General features: G+C 47.7%; 2 protein-coding genes across 11 annotated transcripts in view; one reads left to right on the top strand and one right to left on the bottom strand.

Moving 5' to 3' along the window:
* USP20 (ubiquitin specific peptidase 20) lies at window positions 1-24,156 on the top strand. 5 transcript variants are annotated; one of them, XM_074608583.1, is made up of 24 exons: window positions 1-347; window positions 3,984-4,099; window positions 4,494-4,547; window positions 5,260-5,322; window positions 5,467-5,598; window positions 6,173-6,269; window positions 6,460-6,529; window positions 7,103-7,216; window positions 8,337-8,415; window positions 9,750-10,188; window positions 11,114-11,251; window positions 12,525-12,637; window positions 13,075-13,247; window positions 13,744-13,838; window positions 14,108-14,141; window positions 14,585-14,630; window positions 14,904-15,084; window positions 15,547-15,673; window positions 15,784-15,953; window positions 16,601-16,682; window positions 17,067-17,175; window positions 17,572-17,674; window positions 17,932-18,003; window positions 18,864-21,120. In XM_074608583.1, exons 2-24 carry the CDS (start codon window positions 4,019-4,021, stop codon window positions 19,022-19,024), a joined length of 2,733 nt encoding a protein of 910 aa, XP_074464684.1. In that variant the 5' UTR covers window positions 1-347; window positions 3,984-4,018; the 3' UTR covers window positions 19,025-21,120. The 5 variants fall into 5 exon arrangements, with proteins under 5 accessions (XP_074464684.1, XP_074464689.1, XP_074464685.1 ...); XM_074608588.1 differs by lacking the exons at window positions 1-347; window positions 18,864-21,120 and adding exons at window positions 512-650; window positions 22,195-24,156; XM_074608584.1 differs by lacking the exon at window positions 1-347 and adding an exon at window positions 512-650.
* FNBP1 (formin binding protein 1) overlaps window positions 24,129-27,678 on the bottom strand; it is a 102,575-nt gene continuing 99,025 nt past the window's right edge. For all 6 annotated transcript variants that reach the window (XM_074608589.1, XM_074608601.1, XM_074608593.1 and 3 more), the window contains one exon: window positions 24,129-27,369. In XM_074608589.1, the coding sequence (XP_074464690.1) occupies window positions 27,362-27,369 (8 nt within the window). In that variant the 3' untranslated portion in view covers window positions 24,129-27,361. The remainder of the gene's footprint in view (window positions 27,370-27,678) is intronic.

Below are 27,678 nucleotides of genomic sequence, written 5' to 3'. Positions count from 1 at the left end.
ACGACGAAGCGGCGCAGCGCTGCTCTTCCGCCAGCACCGCGGCCGGGCAGGGGCCGCCCGCCCCCCCGGGGCGGCGGCGCCGCCTCCCGCCGCCCCGAGCGACCCCCGCGCCCTCCCGGGCTGAGAGCTGTCCTTTCCCGTTCAGTGCCGCGGGTCGCGGTGTCTGTCGCAGTCCCGGCGGAGGGACTGACCGCGGCGTGCCTGTCAGGACCGCCACAGGGAGGAGGCGCCCGGGGCAGCGCTGGCCGCACCCGACGGTTCGACCCGTCCCTTCGGGCAGGACGCGGGCAGTCGAGCCGGTGACAAACCCCCGCTCGGCGCCGCGTCCCCGCCGGGGTGGTGTCCTGGTGAGGAGAGCCGGGGTTCGCCCCGCCGAGGGCTCCGTCGGGGCGCTCTGCTCGGGGACCCTCGGGACCGGCCCCCACGGGGCCAGCGGCGCCGCCGCCGCCCGTCTCCTCCCCGCCCCTCCCCCGGCCCGGCCCCCGCCCCTTCCCCGGCCTGCCCGCCGCTCCGCCGCCGCCTCCCCGCGCTGCTCGGGGCGCCGCGGCCGTTCCCCGTACCGGGCCGCAGGGCGCGGCCTACCCGGCGGCCCGGCGTGAGGCGCAGCCCCGCGGCGGGGCGGGGGCGGCGGTGCCCCGAGCATCCCGCAGGTGAGAGCGGGCGGCGGGGCCGGGGGCGGCGGCGGGGCCAGGGGATGGTTGGGCCGCGGGCCGGGGCCCGGCACTGCCGCTCCGCCCCGGGCGCTGTGTGGGAGGGTGGCCTCGGCCGGCGGTGAGGCGGCGGCCTGGGTGCTCCGGGCCGCCCCCCTCCGGGGTCGGGCGGTGCCCGGCGGGGCGGCCCTGCAGCCCCCGGGGCCTGGTGCCTTCCCCAGGGCGGCGGCGGCCTCCTCGGCACCGGAGCGGGACCCTGTGGGGCGGCCGGTGGCTCCACCGGTGGCTCGTCCTGCCCCAGTCCGGCGGCAGGCGGGGACATTGATATCAATATCGATATCAGCTTCCCTCGTGCTTACTCCTTAGAAGAGGACTTGGGTTTGGGGGTTCTGCGGTGCTTGAGGAGGGATGTAGCAGGGCGAGGGGGAATTTCTTGAAGGTGTTTTTTTCTTAAAAACTAAACCTCTAGATGCGCCGTCGTGTTGTGGCCTCCAGTAATAAATCCACGTCAAAACCTGATCTCCTTAGCCTGTTCTGCATAAAACACCTGGATTTCCAATTCGTGCTGCGGTGCAAACCTTGAGCTAAGAGTCAGAAGCGCCTGGTTTCTGGTTAGTCCTTGTCAGCAGAGCAGTTCAGTAAATATCTCTTTCTTCAGTATCTTAAGTATAAAATGTCGCTAATAACAGCTGCGGATAGTCCTTTATCTCGGTAGGTTACGCAATATGAGCGAGCAGACCCCGGTGGTTGTTTTGCGAATGAACAGTGCTAAGATTTCTTTTATTTGTACAAACAGTCACCCTGCAGACCATGAATCTGCAGGTATCTGAGATTCTTGACAGCTGGCTCTAGCTCCGGTATGAAACCATATAGTTGTTTTAAGCAAGAAAACCCCAAGAAATGCGTTCTGCAGAAGGCAGAGACACTGGGTTTGGCAGCAATTTAAGCTGCCGGTAGGTTGAAAGTAGGTTGCAGTTACCGTGGAATTGTTCTGACATGTTTGTGTACTGTTCCTCCACGACAATGCTTGGGAAAGACAGGCTGCAGGACGTTTTAAGGTGCCTTCTTTTTCCATCATACACATTGCGTTTTGATAAGCAGAGCTGAGCTTTCTGGCAGCGCTTTTATTCAATTCCTGGTTTCCTGAGCAGCATTTGAGGGCTGTGTGCGCCATCTAAAGCTCTTAGGGCAGAGTGGTAGGCAGGCAGGGATTGAATACTGCCTTCTCAACAGGCACGACTCAAACCCTTTCTGATGCATTCAGTCAGGGCTGAGAGTTTAAAGAGTTAAACTTGAGCTTGAGAGCTCAAGTTTAAAGGCATGGTTTTAGTGTGGAGTAGAGGGGTGGTTCCATGGAATGTGCTAAAAACATCCACATCCACAAGACTCTCTTTAAAATAGTGTGCTCCAAAACCAGTTCCTGGTTAGCTGAAGCTGGTGAAGATGAAGGGATCTGGAGTTAATTTTAGAACAACATTTTGTTCATTAGTTTTTCTGGGAAGCCCCTTCTGGGCAAAGGATAAGAAACCAAGGAAGATGAACTAGCAAACATGGCATGGATACTTTTAAATTTTTTTTATTTTAAATTGGACCATCCGATGCACTTGGGAAAAGGGGTCAGTTTTGAGGAAGGAACTCAAAGCCTGAAAGCATCCCAGTTTTTATATGTTAGTCAAAAGTACTGCACTCTTGTCACTTGTCTTTCAAACTGACAGCTGTTATGTGACACTTTTGCTTTTCGGTGAAGGTGCATGAGATGGGTCAGTTGTTTGTTCAGCATCTCTCCGCAGGTTATTGGGATCCTGGTTACAACCCCTGTTGTGTTTTCTGGCATGCAAATTCCCCCTTCAGTTTTGCTTTGCTCCTCCAGTTCAGTTTATTGAGTGCTGGAAAAACATTGTTATAAAATTATCCTTGAGGTTTGTTTCCCGCCAAGGCAAGGTGCTAGGCAAGCTCTGCAGCTCCCAAGATAAGTTTTCCTGGTATGGCTTATTCATTTATCCATTTTTTTTTTTAATTATTTTTTCTTCTTTTCTCCCCACTGTCAGTGATTCAGACCGGATAACGCTGGGAATTCTTTCTAATGTCCTCAAAACACGTAAACAACAGAGTGCAGCAACCATGCTGCTGGAGTCGTTAACTTCATCAGATTTTTCCACTTCTTTTTTGTAATGGTGTGGGCTTTTCATCTCTGCTCATTTCCAGCCAATAGTAATATTTTGGATCCTGATCTGTGTTGTTAATATCACTTGTCTTCTTTTTTTCTTTAACAGCCACAAATGAGGTTACTTAAACTATGCTCAAGAAACACAGACTCTTTTAATCTCTGGTTTTATAGCTGCACGGTACTGAGATGTGTTTCAAGTCTTTTACATAGCCATGGACCACCATGAAAGTGTTTATTGTGCTCATAAGCATGCAGCTATGAAATCCTCTGTACTTGCGGTGCTTGTATGGAACTGGGGGAACAGTGTGTTGTTACATTTTGTACAGTCTTTGAGAATTATGTGGCTCACATAACTAAAAATCTACCTATCGGTAAATTCCTCAGAGACTGAAGACTGGTTATCTGTGTTACAGATGATTTAAGTCTAATTCCCTCCTGCCCAGCTTCATTTACAACAATAATCCTATTTTTAACCTTTGGTAAAGTAGTATAGTAACTAAATGTTAGATTCAGATCAGCAGAGTATGAGTAGCTTGAAGCTCTTTGACACCATTTGCTGAATACTTGTGTCTTGGGCTGCAGTGCCCTTTCACTTTTCATCTGTTTCATGCAAACAAGCTAATTAGATTTGTATCTTTTCCTGCTGCGTGTTTGCGTTTGGCAAGAGGAACTCAGTTCAGATCACCACGTTTGTTTTCCCACCCTGCCTGCTGAGTTAGCGCAGAACCGCATTTCCTAGGGGGGAAGGTGTGGTTTACCAGTCTGCTCAGGTTCAGGGAGTACGGAGTATTCATGGTACACAAGAGCAGTTACGTATGTAAAGCATGTAGGAGTTAATGGGAGTTTTTATATATTGCTATTGGACTCTGCATCATTCAGAGATGCTACGTGATCCAGACACATCCTTCATTGTACCGATTATTACCTTTATTCGTGTGTTTCCTTCTCCTGCCCATTGCCTGGCTCACTTACCTATGGGTTAACAACGGGTCAGAGCTGTGCTCGCTAACATGACCGGCTCCTGATTTAGATTTGTGTTGATCTCTTTGAACCTTGAAGATGGATATCTTAATCTCCAATATACAAAACACGCTAATTTATCTACTTACAATCTGTGAGAGCAAATCTGGCATGTAACTGAAAGGAACTCTCCTTTCTTGTCCTAGGAAAACACCCCCTCTGTGGGTGAACACTGGTGAAAATGGGGGATACAAGAGACATCTGTCCTCACCTGGATTCCATAGGAGAGGTGACCAGGGATGATCTGCTGCTCAAATCCAAGGTACGGGGTGTTCTGGTTGTCAGTCCTTCCCCCTTTAGCTATTGTGCATGGGTTTGCATGTTTGTTTTTCGAAGAAAATGCTGCCTGTCTCCATAGAGGAGGGCCAGAAACTCCTCTTCCAATGGTGATGTACCCTGCGCAGGTCCATAAAGTAAGCCTTTGCCCACCCCGTCTGATCTATTTCTTGCTGTCATTTTATCCTGCTTAAATGTGTCACTTAGCTAAAACGCTGGTAAAGCGTATATTTAATTGGAAGCGTGATATTAAGAAATGAAATACTGTGAGCTGCAGGTTGGCGAGGCCTGTCTTAACAGAGGAGTTTCCCACTCTTGAAAAACCAGGTTACTTAAAAACCAAACATGCAAACAAACCTTCTTTTATCATGAATATGCAGGGAACTTGCCAGTCTTGTGGAGCTGTGGGACCAAATCTCTGGGCTTGTCTTCAGGTAATGATGGCTTGCTATTTGTGTGCATGATATGGTGGGACTTCTCTTTAAAATAGGTATTTTTTTTTTTTAAGAAAAGAAAGTGTTGTACTAAAAAAAAAAGCGGGAAGCAAAGAGGGGGTTAACAGTGGAACGATCCACCGTTTTTTGATGGATTCCAAGGAAAAGACTCCCTACATTAAATGCTAAAACTGCTAGAATATTCCAAGATGTAACAGTTCACTCTTCATAGGTGATTGCCCCCTGGTAGTCCCAAAAAGAATGAATAAAATGCCCAGCATTTACTGTTGGCTGGGCCTTGCCTCTGCTGGCAACTGGGAAGCGAGGCTGCCAGTGTGAGACCTCAGAAAACCTTGCTCAGGGCAGCGAGGCAGAAAGGAACGAGAAGGGGCACCCGGGTGGGCAGGGGGAGTTTATTTTTACACTGGAATGCCCAGAGGTTTTGAGACTGCTCAAATGAGCTCCAAATTGCCCACTGGAGCAATTGCCTTGGAATAGAGCCTTTACATGGGTGCAAACCTGGTTCCAGGTTTTCTTCGTTAAATCAAACAAAATTTTCCATCTTATTTTGGGCCTCGAACAAAAAGCAGGTTAGAAAACTGGCAAGATCAATTCTGAAGTTGCAGCTGCTGGTGGGACTGGAGTTGCAGACTCTTTCATGAAGGGTCTAATTTGTTGTGCCCGTTGTACTTTTGCTTTTTTCTCTCACTAGATTGGTTGTCCTTATGTTGGTTGTGGGGAGTCCTTTGCTGACCACAGCACACTTCATGCACAGGTAAGCTTTTCTCTGTTGTCCATCTTAAGATAGAGTTGGATCCTTCCCATTACCTAATCCTCCTCTACCCTGTTCTGGTAGTCCAGTGCTTCAGCCTGAGCCAGCTGTCAAATCAGATCCATTATTTCTGCTTTTAATTTTTAGGCCAAAAAGCACAACCTGACGGTGAATCTGACCACTTTCCGCATCTGGTGTTATGCTTGTGAAAAGGAGGTGTTCTTGGACCAGCGGCTGGCAGCGCACACGCAGTCACCACCAGTAAAGTTCTCTGAACCGGTGGGTCTGTGTCACAACGTGTCAGGGTTGAACACTTGGCAGGGTTTTTGTTTACCTGTTGCAAAGTTAGCCAAGATGTTTCCGCTATTGTCCAGGCTTTTGTTGTGATAGGAACTCTTTGACTGAAAGCGTCTAGCTGTAGTCAGAGAACCACTAGCCTTGCCTTATAGGATCTCTCAGGAAGAAGACTTCCAGACAACTTGAATATCCATTTGGATTGACCTAGCCTCTTCCGTGGGGTGTCTGTTTCTAGGAGGAACCATAGAAGCTGTCACATCTTCATTTTCAATGCATGGTCCATGGAAATTTTAGCTGTCAGACCAGAAGCACGTGCACTTGTGACACTGCTGCATATTCCTAGTGCCTCTCCTACCACGTGTCTTGGAAGCGGTAATGGTTGTGTTTCCATTTCCTCCTTGCATTAGTGAAAAGGACAGACAGTGCGACTGGTTCTTCTCTCTCCAGTGTGGTTTTATTAAAGGCTGGCTTGATTTATGTGTAAGATAATACCTCTCACAACTCATCTTTTAAAGCAGGCCTCTCCCTGATGCTTATTTCTCTGTCTTTAATGTAGGATTCTCCACTGCCTGCTCACCCTTTGAAAGCTGTTCCGATTGCAGTGGCTGATGAAGGTGAATCTGAATCTGAGGATGATGATTTGAAACCAAGAGGTAAGTCTGCATCCAGCTGATGAAGGGGCTGTAAGGGTAACTCCGCGATCTGGAAGACCTGCCCTGAGAGGTTCCTAGGAGCAGAGTGCGGAGACTCCCTAGAAAGGGCTGAATTCCCTCTCCTTTGGGGAGGAATGTAGAAAGCAGTTCATCTGGAAAGTGTTTCATGCCTCTCTTGTTTGTGCTTTAGGCCTTACTGGAATGAAAAATCTTGGGAACTCCTGCTACATGAATGCAGCACTTCAGGCTCTCTCTAACTGGTACGCATTAGGGTCTTTACGAGTCTTCACTAAATACCAAAAGTGGCGCCTGTCATCTGAGACCTTCCTGAGTCTTTGAAAGAGAAATCAGCCAGGCTGGGTGCAGAGAAAATGACTGTTTATTTAGGGCAACAGAAGTTTGACAGTAGGACAGTGAGTGAATAGCCAACTCGTGGCTACATACAAGACTCATGTTTAGATGATTAGTGCTGGAAAGTAAGACTTCATCCTTTCTGTTGTGACAGAAATGTATTTATTGCTTGGGAAGGCATGTCACATCTCTTTATTCTCCCCAGTGGTACTAAACAACCTGTATCCTGAAATATTCTCTAGCCATCCTGCTGAGAACTAATTCCAGGATCTCTTCTCTATACTGGGAGCAGATTCAGATCAGCCTTTTTCATTTGTTTCAAGTTAGGAGACAAGTCTGCATCTGGAATCACTTCTTCCCTCGATTTAAAACAGCATCTTAAGCATGCTTTTGAAAAACATGCATTTAAGTTTTGATAAACCCTTAAATAAAAGCAGAGGAGAAAATTCTGTGCATTGAGTTCCTCTCTTTTTTTCTTGTAGCCCACCTCTCACACAGTTTTTTCTGGAATGTGGTGGACTGGTCCGTACAGATAAGAAACCAGCACTGTGCAAAAGTTACCAAAAGCTGGTGTCTGAGGTTTGGCATAAGAAACGGTGAGTGGTCACTCCCTAATCCTATCTGGACAGGTTTCTACTTAAGTTAGTTCTGAAGTCTGGCATCAGCAAAGAGGAAATCTGATCTTCAGGGCTAAGTGCATTGTCTAAGGCAGTCAGTTCAAACCCTACGTAGATGGTTATGTGAGGATTCCCCCATATCCAGGAGATCCCATATCCTGCTACTCATGATAAAATGGGCATATTGATGTCAGCAAAAAGAATACATTGATGTTATAACTTTAAAAAGGAAGAGATTATTTTTTTATATATATAGCTTCTCTATTGGCAATGAAGGAAAAATGATGGAGTAAGGGAATACTCTGGGCCATTTCTGAGTATTTTGCATGGACTGACCAGCACTTAATTGCACTGCTCTTGATTAGCAGAGGGATTGATAATTTGGATGGAAAAAGTGATACAGAGATTTTTACTGAAGAGAGCAGAAAATGCAGATGATGTTTTGGGAAATGTTTGCGATTGGTTCAAATTCTAGATCAGTTCAAAGGAAAGTATAAAATAATGCAGCTATGCTTAAATCTGGAGATATCTGCTCTGTGCAATCAGCTGGAAAAAATCAGACTAGGAATTTAAATGGCATTGCACGTTTGTTTCATGTTAGTTGTTAACAAGAGGTAACTAAGATATAGAGCAAAAGCGAACTCTCTGGAATAGAAGGCTGTAGACTTTGAAGCAATATAATGTTGTTTTCATATTGGCTTTGATTTACCTCATTTACTGGGTTGCCAGCCCACCCAGATTTTGAGACAGACGTGGTGCTGCAAAATCAAACCGAGTAACTAATTGCAAGACCCTGCTCTGGAAAGAATCACTTGAGACAGTTTAAAGCGTGGCCAGAGCTTTAAGTTAAATGTGCTCTAGGTAGAAGTCTCTCTGGAAGGAGAGGTTGAAATGACTGTGAGAGGTTTTCCGTCTCTTAAATTGTATGTTGTCCAGCTAATAGAGAAATATATGCCCAGGCTTCGCAGGTGTGTAATTATCTTTTGTCCTCTTTAACTAGTTATCAGAGCCTGTTCTATGGCATATTAGACAAACTGGCTCCAGGCCAGATAAGCGAACTAACTGGTTTTGTGGTGTTTTTTTTTTCATATCTAAACAGCCCAAGTTATGTTGTTCCAAGCAGTCTGTCCCATGGAATTAAGCTCGTCAACCCCATGTTCCGAGGCTACGCACAGCAGGTGGGGCCTCAACAAAAACATGCCATTATTCCAAAGATGGTGGGATTTTTTTCTTCCTGCGGCGCTGGTGCTTGTGTTCAGAAGAGCATGAGCTCCAGGGTTATGCCCGTGTCGTATCTGATAGAGCACTCGGGTGGGATTTAGGAGACCTGGGTTCTCTTCCAGGCTCTGTCTCTGGCTTGCTGGTACCAAATCAGTGCATTCTCTTATGTCAGCTTTCTCACCTCTGAAGTTACAATGGTCGCCTCCTTTATAAAGGACTTTGAGATCTATTGGTACGTGCTTTATGAGAGTTAAATTATTTATTCACATCAAAGCTGAGAAACTTGGATAAATCTGTACTAAAAAGTTAAAGATAGGAATGTTCTATATTCTTTTTCTGTGGAATTACAGCAAATTAAATCTTATTTAAAGATAGTATCCCTTTTTTTTTTTCTTTGAAGTTTTTATCAGCATATCTCATGTTTATTCTTTAGAGTAAAATGTAAACATCAAACTATGATTATAAAATTTACAAGAGAAGTGACAGTACATCTAAACTGTGATACTGACAGGAAATCAAAACAGAGGATAAAAATAATGATTAATGAGAGAACTTCTATATTTATCTTTGATGTGAAGTACATTGGATTGGAAAACTCTCCGCTGTAAAGAGATAATGTTGAAAGGAAGACAGGACAGGCTAAAAGCCAAGCTTCCATAAAATAACAGAAACATAATTAACTTTCCGGAGTTGTCAAAATACCAAGTCACTTTCCAGCAGGTCCTTTGAAGCTGATGTATCAGCTCTTTTACCACGTATTACGAATGTGGGAGCTTGTGACTAGACTCTATAGTCTTTGGTTCCTGGTTCCATTCCCTATTTATTAAAGATTTTAATCTGCCCTCTCCAAGAGAGGGATTGCCATGAGCAGAAGTCAGTGTTCATGAAATTTGTTTTGTGGATAAGAGTCTCTTCTCTACGGCCTGCCGTCTTCATTAGGCTTCTGCTTGTGTCTTGCCTTTTATCAGTGGCAAACCCCTGATAAATAAGCTCATGGTTTGCATGCTACAGCTGCTCTCTGGCTTTTCAGTCTCTTTCAGCTGAAGATGTTCAGATAAAAATTGGGTCTTTTATCATTTAGGAGTTAAAAACATTTATGTAGCGGACAGGATTCTTGGTACATTGCCACGGTGCCCTCTCTGCTTTAGTAGGGTCTCCTTGTGTTGCCGAGGTGGGTAACCTTTGTGGGCAGCGCTGAAAGAGGCTGTGAATGGAGCCACCTCTTCTTTTGCCCCTCTCATTTCCCCTATGCCTGGGTGGATGCTAACATGGAACTACTCCTGGTTTTCAGGACACTCAGGAGTTCCTGCGGTGCCTGATGGATCAGCTTCACGAAGAACTGAAGGAACCAATTGTTGCAGAGACGAGGGATTTGGATACCAGTGACCAGGATGACAAGCGAGAGGGAGACCGAAGTCCTTCGGAGGATGAGTTCCTTTCCTGCGACTCAAGCAGCGACAGAGGTGAAGATGGTCAAAGCCGCACCACAAGCGGCATGGGCAGCAGCTCCCTGGCAGAGACAGAGCTGTTGATCCAGGACGAAGCAGGGAGGGGGATCTCCGAGAAGGAGAGGATGAAGGACAGGAAGTTCTCCTGTGGCCATCGGCGCAGCAACTCGGAGCAGGTGGATGAGGATGCAGATGTGGATACTACTATGATGCCAGTTGATGGTAGAGCCTCACCTGAGATGCTGCCAGCTCCCCGTCCTGCCAGCCCGTGTAGGACACCAGGTATAAACCTCTTCCGGTCGTGTTATTCGTGAGAAGACATGGTATCATCCTACACAGGGACGGTGTTGTAGTGCAGTGGCAAACAACAGATAACATGACTGTTCCTTTTATGGGTTTCAAAAGATTTTTGCATCCAAGGCTTTCTTCAGCGTCCCTGGCAGTAGTTTCTGCCTTTGTGCACAATTGCTTCGTGAAGAAAACATAATACCTAAGCCAGAGAGGTGCTTACCCAGGCTAAAGTACTACAGAACTGAGTAAAGACTATGTCCTGAAGGCAGTGATAGCTGCCTCTGCCAAACCTGCAAATGCTGTATTTATGCCTTTTCCTAATTGAAGAAAACGTTTTTGTTTGTGTACATTGCTTTATTTGATAGGCTGGCCTGGGGAAACAGATGTGGGAGATTGTATTTGTTAATGTTGGACCGTGGGCTTTGTGGAAGGCAAAGGGAGATGCACAGTTTGTGCATTTCTGTGTCTTAGGGAAAAGAAAAGAGCAGCAGTTAAGATGTAGGTGTGGAGTCACCTCAAACTGAACACATCCAATCTTCCAACACTTCTTTATGTAAGAGTCTTACTCTGCCAACTGGCACTGGAGACAGCAATGCTGTTTATGTGGATTAGGGATACAGGAGCAAGCTGTAAAACCTAATTAGTCATAAGTGTGAAAAAATGTTGGGTTGTTGGGTTTTTTTATATGTGATTATTAGCTGTTCAGTACTGCTCTGTATGCACTCTTATCCATGCACTGAGGGAGCTGTATCTGCCGACCTGTGCAAGAAGGACAGTTAATAGACACTGAATTGTGTATATTGGGAAAGACTCTGTGCTGGAATGCAGGGCTGGGCTGACACTGACTGCAGTAGGGTTGCCTTTCGTAACTGGGATTTTCACCAATGCCCTTCTCCCTCCCCATTTTCCCAAACAGAACCTGACAACGATGCCTACGTGCGCTGCTCCTCGCGCCCCTGCAGTCCTGTCCATCATGAGATGCACTCCAAGCTCTCTGGCAGTCCTCCTCGCTCCAGTCCTGCCAGGCTCGGACCTTCCTACGTACTCAAGAAAGGTAGTGCAAAGAGTCTATGCTGGGAGACAAACTGGGGAGAAGGGGTTCATTTACAGAAGAGAGAAGGAATCCGTCATGATTCTTGATTAACAGTTTTAAGAAGTGCTGATTCCCGTGGACATCAGTGCTATCTACAACAGTACTAGGCACAAACTAAAAAAATACTAGGCACTAGTAAACCTGCAGGTAAACTCAAGCTCTGGGCACAACAGAATTCTAGTATGCTCTTATATTGGAGCCTGAAGTGATTTCCATGTCTGCATCTGCGTGCTGTGTTTGTTAGTAATAAAATGGCTATGAAGTCCCAGGCACAAGCTCTGTCCCTTTAGGGGAGTGTGGAGACGTGTAAACATTTGGCTGCCAGACTTGAATTTTGTAGCATGTGGGCCAAAGAACGGTTACCGAGAAGGAGCTTCCTGCCTCTTAGACGTCCTGGTCTCACAATAATAGAATTAAGGCTGCAGATGTCAGTCCAGTGCCGGGGGCATTGTTGGGCTTCAGAGTGGAGCTTGGCTTCTGTTGTTATCAAACCGGTCTCTTCATCCCAAGCAAATTGCAAATCAAAAATCCCTCAGCACTGCATAGTCTACAAACACAATGGCATGTGCTTATACCACTGTCCCTACAGCTGTTCAATAATGGCATTCTTTGCTCAACTGTGTCCCAGGCCCTTGGCTGAGGTCAGCACAGCCACAGATGTTCTGGCCGGATAAAAGCACTCTGTCTCCATACATGTGTGCCTGGGAAAGAGGGCTTGTTATTAAACAAAACTGTGTGTTTGGCCAGTCCCTGCTCTGGCAGGACTCTCCAGTGCAAGACACCTGGGGAACACATAGTAAACGTCCGAGGGGAAAAAAAAGGGGGACAAAGTAGACAGGCAGGTGAGGGGGGGGAGAGGAAGTACGGTGTAAAGCTTAGAGCAAAATGTTGCAAGACCTCAGAAAAGCAGGGACTCTCTGTCAGGGCCAGGCTTCTAAACATGTAGTAAGAGGATGGAAACAGGATTTCCAGTAAGACAATTTCTGCCTGCTGAGAGCTGGCACGTTTGTGTTGGTCGGTTTGGCTGCCTCCCCCTTTCTTGTACCAGTTCAAGCAGCGGTGTTCTTCATGTCAGTTTACAATGGGCTCCGCTGTCTCACTGGCATGCAAGCGGCGTCTGGACATGCAGGACAGCACTTGTCCTGTGTTCTTCTTGTGTGGCTGCATGACTCTACTGAGATGGAAGGCTGGGAAGGAGTTGCTACATGATGGGTCTCCCTTGTCTGTCTTCCAGCCCAGGTGCAGGCTTCTGGGAAAAAGAAGAAAGAACTTCGTTACCGTAGTGTGATTTCTGACATCTTCGATGGCTCCATTCTCAGCCTGGTGCAGTGCCTCACCTGTGACAGAGTGAGTTTCCCGATGGCTGTCGGTCAAAGAGCACACAGTCCTCTGGTAGATCCCTTCTTAGGAAATGGTGCTCCCATTTCCAAACAGTGGGGTGCAGTAGGCCTGCTAAAATGATGATAGGTGGATGGTGGGAGAAACCTGCCTTGCCAAGAAGTCGTATTTCTCTGTAGGGGTCTGTTTGCTTATCCCTGTTACTGAGTTGACCTACCAGTATCCCATTCACATTAGAAAACCGATTCCAGTGCTACAAAAACCATGACAAAAGTCGTCCTGCTGACAGCAGCGAAGAATAATTAGCCAGAGTGAGTTGCTCTTACTGCCAGCTCAGGTTTCCAGCCTAGACAAAATTCAAGCAGTGATAAACGGTGATGAAGGTCAGGTCCCAGCTCTGTTACACGCTTAGGAAACCCAGACCTCTTCCTCTTGGATATTTCCAGGTTTCTACAACAGTGGAGACATTCCAGGACCTGTCACTTCCAATCCCAGGGAAGGAGGACTTGGCCAAGCTGCACTCAGCCATCTACCAAAATGTGCCAGCTAAGACAGGGGCGTGTGGGGACAACTATGCCTCACAAGGCTGGATTGCTTTCATCATGGAGTACATCCGGAGGTGTGTTTCCTATGCAGGACCTCTTTACCTCTTTTTTCTGGGGTTTGCCCTGCAGTGCTGGAAGGCAGCTATCCCTAACCAGTGGTGTTTTCAGCAGAATGTCGATTGGAACCATTCCTTGGACGGCAGTATGTGGCACCTCACAGGTCTTTGAGCCTTTTCATGAAAACCAGCTGCTGCTGTTCCTCCAGTTCTGTCATACACCTTCAGATCCCTTGTGCAGCTGACAATGTCTCACTCACTTCTGCCTTTAGCTCAGTCTTGCCCTTCAGAGCAAACTGATTCCTGGCGTAGTTTTCCAAATCATTTCCAGTTTGAGCAATCACAGTAGGAACATCAGCTGAGAGAAATCATGCTTTCCCTGCTCCTCTGGGATGCGCAGTGAGCTCAGGACCTACAGCTAGGAGAAAACGCATCATCCATTTGGGGTTTTGTATTCCAAAGTGTCCAGCTATTTTATGTATAACTCTTTCTCTTAATCCCCTCTCTTTTGCAGATTTGTGGTGTCCTGTATCCCTAGCTGGTTTTGGGGTCCCGTTGTGACGCTGGAGGATTGTCTTGCTGCCTTTTTTGCAGCGGATGAGTTGAAGGGTGAGTTTTGTTCAGTGGGGTCTGACAGCACGAAACAAGGAAAACCACATGGAGGAGTATTTCACGTGCATTTTGGAGGCAGATTAAATTTCCTGGAAAGCCTGCCTCTGTATTTCACTTAGAGAGAAGTGTTTGGTTTGATCTCTCGTCACCCTGGCTTCTCCAAGAGGTTGCTTAACTTGGTTTCTCTGCCCTGGACGGAAATGTAGCCATATCAGCGTTGTGTGCTCTGAGTAACTGCATAATGGCTTTCTTCTCTTTGCCTACAGGGGACAACATGTACAGTTGTGAACGGTGTAAAAAGTAAGTTTGTTTTACGTGTATCATGTTGTATTTCTGGAGTTTTATTTCTCTGTACTGCTGTCAAACATTTTGCCATGCCTTCTGCCTGGACATTTCTTCTGCCAAGTGGCATGTAAAATCTGCCTTGCCTTATGCTGGACTTCTGGTCATGAGGGGTCACTGATCGCAGATAGGAAGAGTGCTGGCTTTGGGGGAGAAAAATAAAAAAGGATATGAACAGGGATGTGGCTTGGCAGCAATGGAGCTATTGTATTATAAAGAAGAGGCATGACAAACTGCTCATGCCATGCCTCATTTGGGAAGGGTGCTGCAAAGAGCCTGAATTTGTTGCTGCTGAAATTCAAGATTTGTTTTGGATTTCAAAGCGAGCAAGACCCAGCCGTGCTTTTTGGCATCCCTTTGCTTTAGAGATTTCTCACAGCTAGTTTCTTTTCCTCCCTCAGACTGCGGAATGGAGTAAAGTACTGCAAAGTCCTCCGGCTACCAGAGGTGAGTGGAAGCACCGTGTTTCCTACTTTTCTTTTAGCAGCCACTGAGGAGGTAAGGAGGCTAGCGGTAGAACAGAAATAGCAGTTTGTTTTGGTGGCAAAGTCCTGTATCCAGACCAGAAGAGACTTCCCCATTCTAAGCTGATGAGCCAGCAGGTTTCATGACTAACAGGCAAAGAAATCTTGCAAAGATCAGATGCACAGGGATGCGCTGCTTTATCAGAACACCCACAGCAAAATTGCACTTTGATGTTCTCTGGCTTTGGTCTTTTAGATTCTTTGCATCCACTTGAAACGGTTCCGGCATGAGGTGATGTATTCCTTCAAGATCAACAGTCATGTCTCCTTCCCCTTGGAAGGGCTGGATCTGCGACCTTTCCTAGCCAAGGAGTGTGTCTCCCAGATCACCACCTACGATCTCCTGTCAGTCATCTGCCACCATGGCACAGCAGGCAGTAAGTCCTTCTTCTGTGAGTATGGGCAGAGGCGAACAGGGACAAGATGAGTATGAGCAAAGCAGAATTGTGTTCCAGACTAGGCAACACCTCTCCTGGGCTGAAGTGCAGTGTAAGGCCTGTCCCCTCCATTCCCAGCCTCTGCCCTTTGAAAAGTGAACCCAGCAGCTTCTGACAGATGCCCTGCAGCTATTTTAGCTTCCCCACTGGGGTGGCTCAAACCCTTTCCGGATGTTCAGTCTCACTGAGAGGCCCTTTCCGAGGAAGGCAAATCAGGATGACAGTGCCAGGCTCCCCTGCTCCTGCAAAGCTTGCCTGAACAGGAATTATGCCTTGGGGTTTTTTTGGCGCTCTCTCCGTTCTTTGCCAGCAGCTAATCCTGTTTGTGCTGCTGACATTATCCCAGGCCTGACTTCTGCCTGCACTCCGAATTCCAGCAGTGCTGTGTTTTCTCTGCTACAGGTGGGCATTACATAGCCTACTGCCAGAACGTGATCAACGGCCAGTGGTACGAGTTTGATGACCAGTATGTCACTGAAGTCCATGAGACCGTGGTACAGAATGCAGAAGCCTATGTCTTGTTCTACAGGTGAGTTGTGCCCTGGATGCCGCAGTCTCTTGCTGGTTGCAGAATACCCAGAAATGCATTTTGCAAACTAAGTTTTCAGGAATTGCTTAATTTTCCTTTCCCCGCTTAAGGAAAAGCAGTGAAGAAGCTGTGCGAGAGCGTCAGAAGGTTGTGTCCCTTGCCAGCATGAAGGAGCACAGTTTACTCCAGTTCTACATCTCTCGAGAGTGGCTCAATAAATTCAACACCTTTGCTGAGCCTGGTCCCATCACCAATCACACCTTCCTGTGCTCTCACGGAGGTAAGGCGGCGCAGCTGGACCTGGGAACAGCCGCTCTCAGCTGTACCTTTATGCTGCCTGGTGCATTAACAAATGCAGAAACAACCCCCCAGCTGCCATCCTGATAACCGTGTGCGCTGCAGTAGGATCCAGGATCCGCTGCTTTGGCAGAAGCTCCAGCGTGCTCAGGCAGAGATGAGACAATTACCCCATTGTCCTGCTGATCAGAGGCCAGGAGGGATGTGTAGTGCTGGGAAACAACAGGTTTCAGTTCTTCATTTGTTTTTAAAAACAAACCTGTAGAAAGCAGATAAGACAGCATTTATCTGTGTTACCCCATCAGCAAGGCTGGCCTTCAGTGTTTGTTTAGAGAATGGAGCATGTGCTACTGAAGAGAGCTTTACCATTCTGCTTCTTCATCTGTCATGCTGGGGAGCCCTCGTGTTTATAAATCTCGAATTGGAAATAAAGCACTTGATTAGAAAATGAGGCCATGAATTGAGAAACCTCCACAATTGATGAACTCTTGACTGTCTTCCATCAGTAGAGGAAGCAGATTCTGGAATCAGGGAGTTTTCAGCAAGGAAGATCTGCCTTTTTTTATTTGTGTCTTTACCCAGCAATAACGAGTTCCCTGGTTAACTGTCCCTCTTGCCTTTCCTCCACAGGGATCCCTCCTAATAAATACCACTACATCGATGACCTGGTTGTGATTCTGCCCCAGAACGTGTGGGAATATCTCTACAACAGGTGAATATGGCCACTTCATTCTTTCTCCCTGTGAGTTTTGGTTTTTGTTTCACACCTCGGGCTGCGACCAAGACATAATGGCTTCGCAGGGCACCTTAAAGGCGTGCAGTGCTTGGTGTGGACTGGCAAAGGCTGGTATTTGGTAGAGCCTCCTAATCTAAAGCAAAATGAGCTATATCAATTGTCCCAGAGCAATATTGTGACTCTCGGTGTGTTAAGGCAGCACTCTCCATTCAGCTGCAGATACATCTCCTTCACCAGTGTCTGGAGTAGTATAAAACCCATCTCTGCAGGATTCAGGGCTGGGAAGCACATCCATTCAGTTCTGCGTTCAGTTCTCCACTCAGCCGTTCTCCGTTCCCCTCCTTCTCTTCCTGGGCTCAGGTTCGGGGGTGGCCCTGCTGTGAACCATCTGTACGTGTGCTCGATTTGCCAAGTGGAGATTGAAGCACTTGCCAAACGCAGAAGAATTGAAATAGACACCTTCATCAAGGTTTGTATGGGAAGCATCTGTAAGCAACAGCAAAGAGCAGAGGTGGGAAACGGAGACCTGTCACAGACAGTGGAAAACTGCCCCTGTTTTCCAGACCATGATCTACAGCATGGCCAGAAGATTGATCCTGGGGTTTGTCAGTGCTAACAGCACGGGGAGGGGCAGCTGGAAGACGATAATGCTGTGCGTGGCTGCATGCAGACATGAAGTTTGAAACCATCCTAGTCTCTTGCCTGCTCTAGTGAGCAGGAACAGGTTATGAGAAAGGTGGTAGAATTACAAGGGGTTCTTCTGAGGAGTGGCAAGGCTGCCTTACAGTTAACAGAAGGGAGTCCCCCAGATCTCAGGAGTGACTAAATCCTTCCTGCATGTCTCTGTTCTCCTCTACTCTCCCAGCTGAACAAGGCTTTCCAGGCAGAGGAGTCTCCAAGTGTCATCTACTGTATCAGCATGCAGTGGTTCCGTGAGTGGGAAGCCTTTGTCAAGGGGAAGGATAACGGTAAGAAGCCAGAGACCTCCGGAGAGTGTCAGGGGTGAGAGGCAGAATGCAATCAAGTCTATTCGCTGGGTCCTTGGTGAGCGCTGCACCTGACTGGTGCAACTTGAGGCTGAATGGAGTTCAGATACCAGCCACTCCACCTGCTCGTCCCCAGGGCAGAGCAGAAATAACAAGAGAACTAGCTCGGGAAATAAGCTGAATCTGGTGCCAACATAGAAAGCAGAATGGGTTTTGAGATGTTTGTTCTCCTCTTACAGAGCCTCCTGGACCAATTGACAACAGCAAGATTGCACTCACAAAAGCAGGTGGCCACGTGCAAGTTAAGCAGGGTAAGGCTTGTGCTTGTTGTCTTGTGGTGGAGAATGTTCCACTGGATCTAGCTTCCGTAGTGAAGTGGTCGCAGAACAAGATGGTGTTGCAGAGAAGGACAGTTCTCTACACAACCCACTGCTTTGATCTTGTGTTGCTCTTGACTTGGTCTTTACTCAGGATCTGCTGTGGTCCAGCTTGTGAAATAACATCGCTCCTGCTGCTTGTGCTGTCCTCGCTGGGCTCTCCTGCCAAGCAGATAACGATGGCATTTGCATCTCAAAGCAACCCTTGCTGCTTTTCCCCTCCTCTGTAGCCATTATGGCAAAGTTCTCTGCTTTCCCTGCTTTGTGCTTTGACCACCTTAAGTTGTGTCCCTCCTGGGACAGCCAGGAGGGGGGTTTTCAGTCTCAGGTTTTCAGGCTGTGCAACCCCAGCTGCCTGGGACTCGTGTGTCTGAGCACATGTTTTCAAGCCCCTGGGCTCTCAGAGCTCATTCAGGGGCCAGGCAGGCCCTGGCATCATGGGCTGTTGTTGCTCGGTTCCTCTCCAGGAAAGGAAAAAGTGACCCTGCAGCAGTTGGCTACGCTGCCGCAGAGCCCCGGTGGCTTCCAGCAGCAGATGGCACTGCAGAGAGCTGGTGGGGACCACTGTGGCTGCAGCTGTGCCGTGCAGAGCTGGCAGTGGAGTGGGGGCTTCGGTGGGGCTGGACCGTGCAGCTGCAGGGACCACTCGTGCCTCGCTTTTCCTGGGGGTGAGCAGGGGCAGGCAGTTGGAGAGGACATCCTCCGGTTGTGGTGCACCAACCTGTCCCTCTGCCGCCTGCAGAGAGCAAGGGGCTACTGGCTGCATGGCTCACTCCTGCTGTTGTCCCTTTCAGGCGCTGACTATGGGCAGATTTCTGAGGAGACATGGATTTATTTAAGCACACTGTATGGAGGGGGCCCAGAGATTGCTATCAGACAGAATGTGGCCCAGGTCCAAGAACTGGAAAACCTCCATGGGGAGCAGAAGATTGAAGCGGAGACGCGGGCTGTGTGACCTATGCGGGACGGGGCAGGGAAGGTACAGCACAGATACGGCCAGGTTGGACAGGGCTTTTGAGCAGCCTGGTCTAGCGGGAGGTGTCCCTGCCCAGGGCAGGGGGGTTGGAACTGGATGATCTTTAAGGTCCCTTCCAACCCAAACCATTCTATGATTCTGTACGTCCATGTGGGGATGGAAGGCTGGGGAATCCCGAGGAGTCAAACCTCTTCCGCTGTCCGGTACGTGAAGGTGTGTGCAGCTCCCACCACCACTTCTGGGGAAGGCAGGTCTCCTCCGCTGTCCTTTCATGTGGCTTTGAATATAGAGGTGGTGCTGGGCAAGGCTGGGAGAAAAGCAGCTTCCCTGTAACTCATCTCTGGGTAACGCGGTGGTAGGAGACGGCAGCCCAACATCACCAGGATGTGTTTCAACCCGAGCCCTCTCCCTTCTGTTTGCTTACAAGGACGCAGAGCTCCCAGCTTGCCCCCAGTGAACTGAGTCTCTGCTCCTTTGCAGGTTTTGCTTTTGGCACTTTTTAATTCAAATGTATAGAAGATAATGAAACATTATTTATGTTTCCAGCAGGCAGTATTGCAACTAGAGAAACCTGTTATTTGATACTGACTGAGCCACAGGGTCTTCGGTAGTTCTGTGCTGGTGGTGCGCAGCTGTCACAACTTCCCTCTTTTGCTCTTTATCTAATTCTTGCAAATTCAGTTGCAATCGACTGAACAATTTTGAAAGAGGCCATTTCTTTCTTCCCTAGCCCCTAAAGCCACCCCTTCACGGTCCTCCAGATTATTTTTTTTCCCTCCTTGTACATGATTTCATGCATTCAGCACGTTTTCAGAGAAGAAAGCTGGCTTCCCAACGTACAGTTTCCACTAAAGCTCCTGGCAAGCTCTGTACGACGCAGCCTTCCAGGTGTTCAGCTTCCCAGGGCGGCAGAGGAGCAGCTTAAACTCAGAGCTGGCAACGGGCAGGCTGCGGTGGAGCAGCACAGGCCCAATGCAGGCTTTAGGGTTCCTGGTTCATACCCCATCCTCAGACTGACCCTGCTGTAAGCCCAGACCCATCCCCACACCTATCACCAGAAGCAAAGGGGACAAGACGGACGAGCAGGAGCCCCTTAGTTCACACGGAGCCTGCTCAGGTGGGTCACCCTTGGCCAGGGCGGCGATTCCATGCTGGCAAAGGGCCCTGGCTGGGCAGAGCCCAGGCTGTTGGAGCAGCTTCTGAGGAAGGAGCTGTTTTCTGCAAACAAGCCCCCACCTGTGTGCTGAGCTCATTCCAGCATCTCAACACGGATGTCGTTTGTGTACACAGTGGCTCATTTAATGAACAGAAATAACTTGCTCCCCATTACTGCTGCTAACGCAGCTGCGGAGCATCCGATAGCAGGCAGGGAGAGAGGCATGACAATAAAGAAGGCTAAACACTACTTTTCACAGCAGGGCTGTTCTTAAAAGTTCTTTGTTCACCTCGTAAGCCAGAAAGGCAACAGTGGAATCTTTGCAGTTCAGTGGAAGCAGAGCAGGGCAGAGGCGGCCTTCCATGGGCTGAGGAACCAAGCGGTCTGATGACAGTGCTGGAACCTCAGTGATTCCACAGCATCAAGTCTGGCCTTGGTGGTACCAGTGGAGCCGGGAGCTCCTGAGCGCTTCATGTAAGAGAGGGGGAGAGGCCGCTCTTTGACTTAGAAAGTGGAAAAGGGCATAGGACAGAATTTGGAAAGAAAAATGCGGCCTTCGGATTATTTTTTTTGTTTTAGACCAGATGTTTGCTGCAAACAGCAACAACTTCTTTTAAATAGTGTCTGTAAATGGTTCAGCATGTTAATTTTACTCTCCTGTTTATTGGATGTTGTACGTACCCAGCCAGGCCTGAGGGGAGGTCAGACAACGAGCCACTGTTGAGATTTCTCATTGTTTTAAGCTGTCTTCATTAGCGCTGCAGCCGCCCTCCGATCCGCTGCAGAGCCTGTAGGGCTGCATGTCTGTGTTGTCCGTGCAGTTCGGAGAATGCTGTACAGATTGTAGTAACACTCCTGTGCTTACGTGTTATACTTTGTGCTGAAAATGTGTTACAATAAATACATGTGCATTCAACAAGCTGCTGACTGGTGCCTGCCCTGCGTGGCCAGAGGGTCTCACGGCTTCCAGGGAGCTTATGGTGTTACTGAAAACATTTTAAAAAAAATTTAAAAAATTAAAAATCCAAACTTTCTGCAGCCAAGAGGCCTTGCAGTAACGGATCCTTCCGAGCAGCAGTGACCTGCAGTGGCCCAAGCGCCCCAAGCCGTACTGCGGGTGTTCAGAGGAGGGCGCCTGTTCCTTGCAATCTCTGCTCACAAAGATTTCATCTTCCCTTCGCCCTGTTTCAGCTGAGTTTGTCTCAGAAAGCCCGTGCTGTCTGGCAGCACGTGCTACTCCTCACCACCTTGCTGTGAAAGTAACTCACACAGGAAGCAGATGAAGTTTCCTTGAGCTGCTCTCAGTTTCTAGAATTTTCTGTCTGTTGCGTGGCTCAAACGTCCTCACTGAGATAATCCACTTCCCTGGTGACACTTACATGAGAGCAGCTTTGCCACCGAGGCCCCGGGAGCCTGTCACCACTTTCTGCCACTGTCAATTAATGGAGCTGCTTAACGAGGCAGGTGCCAGGAGCACTGCGGAGGGCAAGGGGCTCTGTGCCAGAGCCGTGAAGGGCAGACACCGCCTCAGCCCCAAACACCCGGAGAAACCAGGCTCTGGTTGGGTTAATAAGAACATGCAGCTTGTTCTTTAGCAACTTGAAGTCAAAGGCCAAAACTCACATCTCGCAAACAAACCCCATCACCTCAGCAACTGCAGAACAGCCCAAAACCTTCCAGGAGACATGAATGAACGCCCTCCCCCAGGGAGGGGATTAGGCAGTGTCTAGACAAACAGCTCTAGTGCAGCTCTGGCAAAACCATAATTGTACTTTTTGTCACCCTCTGTCCGTTAAAATACTCAAAGCTTAGTTCTGCGTCTGTATTTCATTTGAAATCTGACTACGGCATTGCTTTGCCCCGACTCCTGCAGCAGGCGGCTCTGGTAGCTCAGCCGCAGCTTTGGGACCCTTTGCCCACATAGGCTGCGTTTCATGGCTAACTCTTACCAGTCGCTTTTGCAAATCGCTTCACTTTTCCCTTATTTTATCAGGTCCCTTGCCGATTGCAAAAAAAGGGAGATGAAAGAACTCACGCATTGTACCAATGGAGGTACCCTCAGCATTTAGATGACCTGCTCCCTCTCCCAGTCTGCTGGGACTACCAGGCAGCTCAGTTTCCCAGCGCTGCTCCTCTTCCACCGACTCCTCTCGCGCCCAGACCGCAGCCACATGGACAGACAGGTCACTGGGGAGCTGCCATACACAAATGACGGGTTCTGCACCATCTGCCCCACGCACACATCACATCTCAGCCCGTGGAAAGGGGAAACATCTCTTCCCTCACTGCTGCGGGGCCCACGCACAGCACGGCTCTGCCCTCGCAACACTCGCTCACGAGGCCACAGCCAAAGCATCCCCTACACTCCCACGTGCTCAGTGACACAGCCAGCATACGTAAACCTCATTTTATTGTCTTCCTAGCCATTGCTCAGCTTGGCTTCAGTTTCCAGCCTTCAGTCACTCATCGGGTTGTGCTGTTTCTATTTGCAGTTAGCAATGCTAACACCGCGTAAGATAAATCTAAATCAGAGCCAGATCCATACCCCCTCCTAGTCATTGTTTCCCAAAAATGCAAAAAAACCTAGCAGACTGTTTCATAAACAGTACTGATTTGTCCTGAATTGACAGGGATGTTAATTGGTACTGGCAAAGAACTGAAACTGTTAAAAAAAAAAAAAAATAGCAATCTGACCTTGGGGGGGGGGGGGGCGGGGGAAATAAAGTATCTCTCTATAGCTGCTTCGAAAGAAATTATCGGCCAAGTATCACCTACTCTGAGCTGTTCAACCGCAAATCCTCACGGCTCCTACATGAGGCTACTTCCAAGGAACTGGACTAATGGGCACTGGAGAAGTTGCCCAGAAGTCTGCCTGGGCTTTTGTCTCAGCTGGAGCCACACACGCCGTTCACAAACCCTGCACGTTAGCAGGGAATTGTAAATGTCCTCCCCCAGATGTACAGAAACACAGCTGGGTTTCAGATTATTCGGTGAAGGGAAATGTTACTGTATTTCACACACCCGCCCGTTCACACATGCATGCGCGCGCGCGCACACACACACACGTGATGTGCTGGGCATGCAACAGCTTCAGTTTTAACGTATAAACAGTCAGGATCTGCCAAGACTTCCAGCTAAACCAAAGCCTTCACAATGGGATAATAAGCTACAACTCTCTGGTAGAGGAAATATTTTCCCCAGGTTTCCAGTTCTCGTAGCCTCCTACTGGAGAGAGCGCCTGTTCTGCCCAAGTACACCAACCACCCCAACCAGAACAGTGCATTTTTTTTTCTCCTCAGCTGACCAATTAAACAAAAACCAAACACACAAACCCAGCCACTTCATCCTCTCTTCAATGGCAGCTGGAAAGGTAAAAGTTCAATAACATTGTGTCTCCAAGTGACCTGATGGGAACTGGCTGCCTGGGACAGGCAGAGCCAAATCAACACTCCAAATACCTGAAAATTCCAGTATGAAATAATATGAAATAAAAACCAAACCAAAACCAAACAAAAAGCCCCCAAGTACCATGAGTAAGAATGTGTCGTCATCCTTCTGACCATCGCAGCTCACAGGTACGAGCACCCCACTGGAACCGGCTGTTTCTGCTGCTTTGTCCTAAATTTTACAGCTGGAAGCAAACCCCAAATCCCTCCCAGAGGCAAGGAGAACAGCCAGGAGTAAGAGAGCAGCTCTGGGGAGTTTCCGGCTATAACATTTCTATCTGGCTGAAACAGTAAGTCACAGCTCAATTCCCGTTCTCAACTGCAAAACGCCTGTGGGAAGGCAGAAAACTCACTGGGAGCAATGGCGACAAAACCTCAGCAAAGCAGGAGCCCCAAAGAGGCACTGCCTTTTTTATGAGAAGTGACAAAACCATTTTTTCCCTTCTTTGCATGATTCAAAAGGGTCCAGCAAAACTGCATGTCTGGAATTAAATGTTTATTTAAATACGCGGATGACTTTCATTGTTACAAGGTCAATATTCGCTTTCAAATGGAAGCACTTTATTTGGTTGAATTCTGTCTCCAGAAATGAATGGGCAACACCAGAACCTTTTACATTGGCAATGAAATCACAACACTGAGATGCCACCAAAACCTAGAGATCAGTGCTCAAACACACATACACACACATATACAAATAAAAAAGTGCTCAACATCATCATGTTAAAATAGAATTTGGCTTCTTTTAGGTCTTTTGACACTTCAGGCAGGAAAACAAGAAACAAAGAACAATATGCATCAAACTAAATGAACTTCTGAAAAATACTCAGCATTAAACACAACTTTCAGTATCAGTAAATATGTTTCTTCTCTATTTACAGGTGTTAAGAAAGGGCATTAGAGACTTTTGCTAGGGATAATGACATTTGGTAGGACAGTTGGTAGTACAGTTCACGCTTCTGGGCGAGATTAGTAAATTCAAGCAGAGTTTTTATAAACCAGTCACATCTTTAGTCCTTCAGATTTTGCAAAAGGTAAATTCTACAAAAATTACTCATTTGTTACCCTGAATAAAGGCAGCGGAATAAACACGTGTAGGCTACAATACAGGACTGTCGCTAGTTTTTTCTTGCAGTAAGGTTTAAGGTACAGGCTTTCGGGAACTAGTTGCCAAGTTTATAAAAACTCCATACGTGGTCTTTTCATAAAACTTTTGAAGAAAAATCAGTCAGCTAAAGCTAATGCTCCTTCTAAAGCGCTATTCAGCAACACGGACATTGCAATTCTTCAAATGTTCCACAGAGGCTGACAATAATATACTGTCCACCTAGATTAAATATATAAAAGCAAACTTTTATCTAATTTTTACATAGATGGCACAACAATAGGTGAAAACGAATTCTTCCAGCTGCTGATTCAACAGTGCATTGGACACAAGAATAAAAATACTGCAGCTAAAAAGATTTTAAAGATATTTTTGCACAGCTGTTAGCTGCTTAACCATTTAGATCCCCCGACGGATGGATGTGATAAAGCCTTGGCACGAATCTTGGTACAAAGCCACAGGTGCCAACCACGTGGATCACATTCTGCTATCAGAGGCTCCTGGATCTAAACAGTTAAGAGACCACAGTAGCAGCAGTGATAAGGATGGTAATTTAATTGATTATGACCCTTCCGACACCGCTAACGCTGTAGCTGAGCGGCCTCAGTGTTAGTACCACCTGCTCCTCAATGCAGGCTCCTAAGCCACTTCCATTAGATTAAAAACCATAACTTTTTGCTGGTTGATGCTTGCAGATATTAAGCACCATAATACAAGAGCTACAGCACTAACTGTAGGGCTGAGGGACTTTGTGCTCTTAAAAATAAAAGTTGGTATCTTGAATGGAGAGAAAGGGACAGAGTTACGAAGACAAACATAACCCAACTCAAAAGTTACATCATCCTGAGCGGGGAAGACCTGGGCAGGCCCCCGGCACAGAGAGGACATGCTGCTCGGACAGGGTTCTATATGGTGGCCCTGCACAAAAGCATAGCAGGCAGCAAACCACCACACACACACACACTCTCTTGTGTGCAAACTAAACCTGAGAGGTTACATTTTAGGGTCACTGCCTGTAGTGGCATCCACATCAATTTTCTCAAATTCGGGGGATTTCACAAAATACGCTGAAGTTGTCTGAGAGCAAGTAGATTCCCCCAAATGATGTGTTGCTCCATGAATGAATCAGGCCCTCAGGGGCTATTAAGTAGCAACTCAGCCTTACGGGGCTCAACCATGTATAAGACGACCCTAAATTCTAGCAATGGTAAAGATTCAGGGGAAACCAACAGTTATAATACAGGAGTTTCAAAAGCAATTGACCCTTTCCTAGGCAGCTGAGGTCCAGATGACGTGATATTTGGAGATATTACAGCTCTCTCTCCATTGCATGACATGATAAATGCAGCATCCCTTATCATGCTACTTCTGCTTCAAATAAAACCACGTGAGAACAGGATGGCTGACAAGTAAGTCCCAATTCCTGTCTGGCTTCTGGGTCGAGGTCCAGTCCGTAACAAGGTGGGAGAATGAAACAGAGTGTGGTTTCTTTTTTCTTTTCTCTTTTATTTTTCTAAAAAAAAATCTGTTATTCAAACACTAACTGATGAGAATGCACAAGAGGTCATGCAAAAGGAAAAGGCGGGTCTGAAATGCTGAAAAACAAACCAACAAAAGAAAACTGCAAATAGACTAACACCAATGAGCCACAAAATAACGTGACCCTCAGGAAGGTGGGCGCAGGCAAGGCAACAGGGCGAGCATGCAGACTGAAATAAGAGCAAAACGGAGGCCTTCGTGACCAGCAAAATGGGGCTTCAAACCAAAATGCCAGTGTGTGTGTCTGTGTGTGTGTGAGAGTGTGAGGAAGAGGAGGGGGAGAGGGGGGGGGGGAATAAGGAGGAGGGGTGAGAGAGAACAAGCAGGAAAACAAGCGTACATACATGAGCTTGAAGGCTTTCAGGAGACAGCAAGGTCATAGGGATTTAATACTTGGAGTAAGCATCAGCCTAGATTTCAAAAAAATAAAGGCTGACAAGTATTAGTGACTGTTTGGGGAAAGCAGAATTTGAATAATGCATATGGATCAAATTTAATATCTGCAAATTCAGAGCCCAGTCCAGCTGCTGTTAACACTGTTCCTGGGGGAGGATTTCCACGTGTGGGCACCTCCTGGCCAAGCTGTTTGATGAGACGACCTGCAGGATCAGCACTAAAGGCACCGTGTGAAATGCTGATGGACCAGTGCATACATTCAGATGGACTGAGGGACAAGGGAGGACAGAACACAGACCAGTACGTGCTTGGGACTCTCCGGTTACCCTTGGCATCAAAGGGCAGCTAGCAGCCCTTTGACCGGTGTTGGTAGGAATCGGGAGAGGGGAAAGTGTTGGTTATGTTTTACGGAGGGGCTGTGCCAAGCTGGCAGAAGAGTGGGAAAGGCTGAAAGGTGAATCTGAGCCACAGGTAGCATGCCATGAAAAAGCACAAGCATCTGAATGGTACTGGGATGGAATTTAGGTCTGAATTTTTCAAGTGGGAACTCCAGACAAGACTGGGAGTCTGGCTTTCCACAGGTGTGTTTTAACTGCCTGCAGGGTAAACAGACCATTTTGTTCCTCCTTTTGTGACAAGCTCGCCCCGAGGTTCTTGCACCAGCACAAACACCTTTAGGAATCTAAAACATAAGAAAGACAAAAAGAAAGAGACTGGATTAGAAAGAGGCTGGGGGAAATGGGATCCCTTCAGAGTAGCACTGCCTGCAGGAGGTTAAAGGAAATACAGCATCCGAGCATCTCCCAGGTTACAAGGGGTTAGGGAAGGCTCCTGAATACAGTTGGGAATACCTCAGGAATGCAGTTGCCAGCACTAACAGTCATCATCCACCCTCAGCCCTTCCCTCCAGCCTGGGGACGAGCATCACCGGGACACTGCTCTCCTCCGGGAGGAGGATGTAAAACCCAGGAGTAGGACCCTGCCAGCAGTT

Source organism: Larus michahellis, chromosome 15 (genome assembly GCF_964199755.1).
Source record: "Larus michahellis chromosome 15, bLarMic1.1, whole genome shotgun sequence".
NCBI lineage: Eukaryota > Metazoa > Chordata > Aves > Charadriiformes > Laridae > Larus > Larus michahellis.
This window is presented reverse-complemented; position numbering and strand designations above follow the sequence as displayed.